The sequence below is a fragment of the Ixodes scapularis genome, unplaced genomic scaffold, assembly GCF_016920785.2.
Source record: "Ixodes scapularis isolate PalLabHiFi unplaced genomic scaffold, ASM1692078v2 PGA_scaffold13__105_contigs__length_92229423, whole genome shotgun sequence".
NCBI lineage: Eukaryota > Metazoa > Arthropoda > Arachnida > Ixodida > Ixodidae > Ixodes > Ixodes scapularis.
Window position 1 is genome coordinate 45114234 of NW_024609839.1, and position 4714 is coordinate 45118947.

The following is a 4714-nucleotide window of genomic DNA, read 5'->3' on the forward strand; positions in this document are numbered from 1 at the left end:
TTTTTCTGTAACGCCTACAACACTGAATTAACAACCAATGGTGCTCTCGTTAGAAATAGCTGTATGATGCTCGGTACATACATGATTACATCGATATTCTGCGACCCAGAACCGCATGACGATTTTGTCACGTATATAAAGTACATATTTTGTACAACACACTGCATTTTTAGAGGCATATAAAACGGAAATTTGTATTAAAAAGGGACTTATATCTTGTAGTCACATTCATATTTGGCTTGAGACCGCACGATGATACCTTCAGTGGATGCGTGAAATTCTACCTAAAACTGTACGGCTACATTTCACATTGATAACTCGAGAAAGGACCAAGTATTTATTATTCTAGTCGTTATCAATTCGTATCGGTCGTGAATCTAGGGCGCATTTGAACAAAATAGCGTAGGGGTGCAAGAACTACTCCTTGATGGGGAGACCAAATGTGACGTACCCATTTTCGCAAAATGATGCGATGATTCTTGCGAAGTTGGAGCTGACAGTTCTGTCCTCTTCTGTAAATTTAGTTTCCTGTGTGAAGGGTCTGAGGAAGAGGTAAGAAGCCGTGGTGTGATGAGGAGCACCCATCCATGAAGGATAGCCATCCTTCCGTGACCTATGAGCAAATACAAAAGAATAAACCGCGTTTTTTCTGGCTGCATGCTTTTCGCTAAAAAACTGGGCTGGGCAGTTGAAGATACGGTCCGAAAGGTAGTCCAGATACGCCTTTGTCAGTTTCAGTTTTTCTCCAGCGGATACATTTGCCAAATAGTGCTTCATCAGGTCTGGTAAGTCGGAATGCGCCCATGTGAACACTACGTCTTGCAACGCTCGCTCAAGTTGTTCGTACTCGATGTCATGAAAAGATTCTCTCAAAATAACTGATCCCGATGGTATGATGATCACAGATGCGCATTCGTCTGAGGTGACCCCCACCATTACGTCAATGTTCTGGAAGAATCCACGCTCTAAGGCAGCCGTTGGGGCCTTTGGCAAGAAACGGTCGTTGAACGTTGGGAAGAATGTGAATTCCTTGGACTCGAAGATTTCTGATGTTGCAAGGGCGAGTTCTTCGGCAGTTTTCGACCTTAAGCACCGCAGAACATCGTCAGGGTGGGTGATCAGATCTTTATTGTGTCGCGAACAGCCAAGTAACTTGGCCACGTTGTCTCCCTTCACGACACTGCCATGGGTGCTATCGATAAAGTCGAGGTTGTTATGCGATCCGCTCAGCATGACTGCCCTCTTGAAGAGCCCCTTGCTCAGGGGGGACAGGATATGAGCATGAACGCTCATTGAGCCTGCACTAAGGCCGACGATCGTAACCCTAGCTGGATCTCCTCCAAAGACGTCGATGTTCGCTTGTACCCATTTTAGCGCGAGGTGCTGATCAAGAAGTCCCTGGTTTCCTGGAGCGTTTGGCGAATTGGCGTTTAGAAACCCCAGGATACCGAGTCGATAGTTCATTGATAAAACTACCACTCCCGTTAAAGCAGCCAGTAGTCGGCCATTATTGCCGTCTAGAGATGCACTGCCATACGCGAAACCACCTCCATGTATCCACACGAGGACAGGGCTCTTCGCTGCATTTGCTGGAGCCCAAACGTTTAGGTGAAGACAGTCTTCCGTGAGAACCGCGGGGTTGTTACAAATGTTTGGATGAAGGACCTGATGACAAATAGTCTCTCCGTTCGTAGCGTTCCAAGTACCCTCCCAAGGTGTCTTGGGCACAGGCTCCTTAAACCGCAGGTCCCCTACCGGTGGCTCGGCGAACGGTATCCCTCTGTACTCTTCGACATCAATGGAGTCAACCCGTACGAGGTTACCCCTCACTTTCCCGAGTTTAGTCTCTCGTACCACATTGGTGACCTGACCGGATGCAACCGCAAGCAGGAGAAGGATCCAGACTACTCCCCCCGCCCTCATGGGACCGTGGACCTGCAAAAGGATGCATAATACATTACCCACAGTCCTGGCTGCACGCATCGCTAGACTAACGAATCCCGCGCGTCTACTTTGCTGCATAGCAGTCGAAGAGCCAATCACCGCAACTTACGGAGGTAGCTCAGCGAATGTCGATGCCGACACTTATGTTTAGACCAAAAAACGCAGTTTGAGTTGTGACATTAGGCAATGCAAATCGTCACGCTTGCATTGCTTAATGTCACAACTCAGACGGCGTTTTTTAGGCTAAGCATATGTTTAGGCATCGTCACTCGCTGAGCTGCCTCCGCAAGTTGCGGTGATTGGGTCTCAGAGTGTTCTGAGGGAAAGTAGGCGAACGGTCTTTTTTAGAGTGTATTTATACGTCCTCAAAACCTTAGAAAACTTAGGGTGTGGCTCATTACGTCCAGGCTTTTTGCTTCGTGACTGGATCTTCCGTGTTCCTTGCTGGAGAATGCCGCCACCTTTACTGGTTGCCAAGTGATAGGCTGAGGACGATCGCTGCGTCCTGAATTTCTTAAGCTCTCAGGGGCTATAGAAACGCCGCAATTTTTCTCTGTCGTAACATCACATCGGACGCTAAGCTACATTGAAACCAGTCACGCACCGAAAAATAAAAAAAAAACAAAAAAACGCAGGAACGCGGTGTACTCACTGTACACGTGATTGGGTCAGTCGCTGATAGTGATCTGCCAAAAGACGACAGGCGCCAAGACAATACATTTTTGACGCCGCTTGATTGGCACAACCGGGTCGCAGCGTTGGCATGCCCTCGGACTTAAAGTGAAACTGAACATGTGCGGAGAGCAAGTCGTCTGCTTCTTGGGCACGGGCTGCGGTGACGTCACAAAGAACCCAAGCTCCGAGTGGCTTCGATTGAAGGATAGTGAGTGGACCCCAAAGCAAGCTGCCTTGAGGTCTACCCGGTATCCTTCAATCAAATCCATTCAGAGCTGAACCTGTTTCTGACGTCACCGCAACCCCCTGCAAAAGAAGCAGACGAACTTGCGCTCCGGCAAAAGACAAAAAGCTAACTGCGCTGCCTTCTTGTAAAGTTCAAAATTAATGATGACGCATGTCGGGTTCAAACAAAGTACGAAGGTAGCAGTATAGCGTGCGGAGAATCCTGAAATGAACACCACGTAAAACCCCACTCTATAAATGGTTGTTTCGCTAAAAAACGTTGATTCTTACCCCCTCCCCCCCAAAAACAACAACAAAAAATCTAGCTTTTTTTGTGAAATACTGCAGTGCCAAACTGCGGTCTCCCTCATGATGTTTCAGGGCTACTGTGGTTTCCGAAAAGTTAAGAAACACAAGCCGTGGCCAGTGCCAATCATCTCAATATCGTTCCGGAGCCAATCAGGTCACGGCATTAGCCGATAAGAAAGCCAAAGAACCAATCACGAATCAAGTGTGAACATAATAAGTCAACCCCTGCACTCGTTGGTTAAGTTTTCAGTGACTATAAATCGTACCCGCTCCCGCTATATTGATTCGTTCTAACAAAGCGTGTATAGTTCGCCGGAAATGCAAATATGAGATATCACCGAAGGAAGTTGGCCATTCCAGGGAGATAGACGACGATGCATAGCTAGTGCTCGTGACTCCGACTTGAAATACAACTACCTTTCGCCGGTCGTAGAAAAATTAAACTAGTCGCCAGCAGTATTTGCTTTCAACCGTAAAAAAATAATAATAATAAAGAAAGGAAACGTACCGGTACAGCCGATAAAGCTGTAGAGGACATTGCCTCTACGCGTCGACAAGTGTTTGCGAACCATCGAAATGAGCTACAGTTTTACAAATTCCGGCTCGCAGGTGCTCTTTTCAGTCGACAAAACTCGTACTTTTTTTTTGCCTACATTCTTTTTAGTCCTGTTCGAGCGAACATAGTTCACTAATAAACTAAGAAACTTTGTGATGTAGCTCGGCTCAGAAACCAAAGAGTTGTGAAACCAAAGTTGGAACCTTGCTCAATCAAGTTGTGATAACTCTCGTCGCTATGAACAAAAGGAAAAAGCACACGATCTATGCGAGATAGTTTAATACGATGGTTACAGCGTTTTTTTTATATGAAGAAAGCATAGTTCTTTCATCGCGGCCAGCCGATGTCTACGAAGCAGTCGACGTCCATCTAAACTAAAATATAATTTTCTTCCTTGCTCTTTCCTTCTGTTTAATCTTTCTTTTTTGCCCTGCTACTCCCTTTGCCTTATTGTTTCTTATATGCTTCTTTTTATCTATCCCCCTCTCTTCCCTGTACAATCATAGTTAGCACGTAGATTCAAACGAAACGTTCTTTGCTTCTGCGTTGATTATTTTTTGTTGTTGTTGTTTACTTTGACTTCATTCTTTGTTGCATTTTGATTGTATTCGGGTGGAGACCGGGAACCGCCTTGAAATCGCTCCTGAACAACACCTGGGGTTGAGGATAAGTCATCTTTTTTTTTTCATTTATTTTATTTATTAGTCTTTTTGGTTGAGGTTGCAGGAACACGAGGTGGAAATTTCACTTGATTAGGGTCCCACGCCCCATACCAATTTCAAGGCGAAGCAGAAAAAAAAAGATACTTAAAATAAAACAAAGCACAACGGAGTGTGCATAACAAACAAGAGCTCACATAGTGTAAAAAATGCAGTGCAATAAAGAGGAACAATCCAATGCAAAGGATCACAATGTTATGCAAATCGAAAAATATTAAAAAAATAAAACATTTCCACGCAAGGTTCTACACGTTTTCAAAAATATAGGTCTTCATTTTTTCTCAAA

At 45.2% G+C, this 4714-nt stretch overlaps 1 protein-coding gene across 1 annotated transcript; it reads right to left on the minus strand.

The window, feature by feature from the left end:
- Positions 1-417: 417 nt before the first annotated feature.
- LOC121835430 (acetylcholinesterase-like) lies at positions 418-1923 on the minus strand. Its single transcript, XM_042289617.1, has one exon. The coding sequence runs from the start codon at positions 1921-1923 to the stop codon at positions 418-420; it is 1506 nt and encodes a 501-aa protein (XP_042145551.1).
- Between the last annotated feature and the right edge of the window lie 2791 nt (positions 1924-4714).

Bases quoted from the DNA above. Each gene is read 5' to 3' on its own strand.
- LOC121835430 (XM_042289617.1), bottom strand. From the start codon at position 1,923: ATGAGGGCGGGGGGAGTAGTCTGGATCCTTCTCCTGCTTGCGGTTGCA.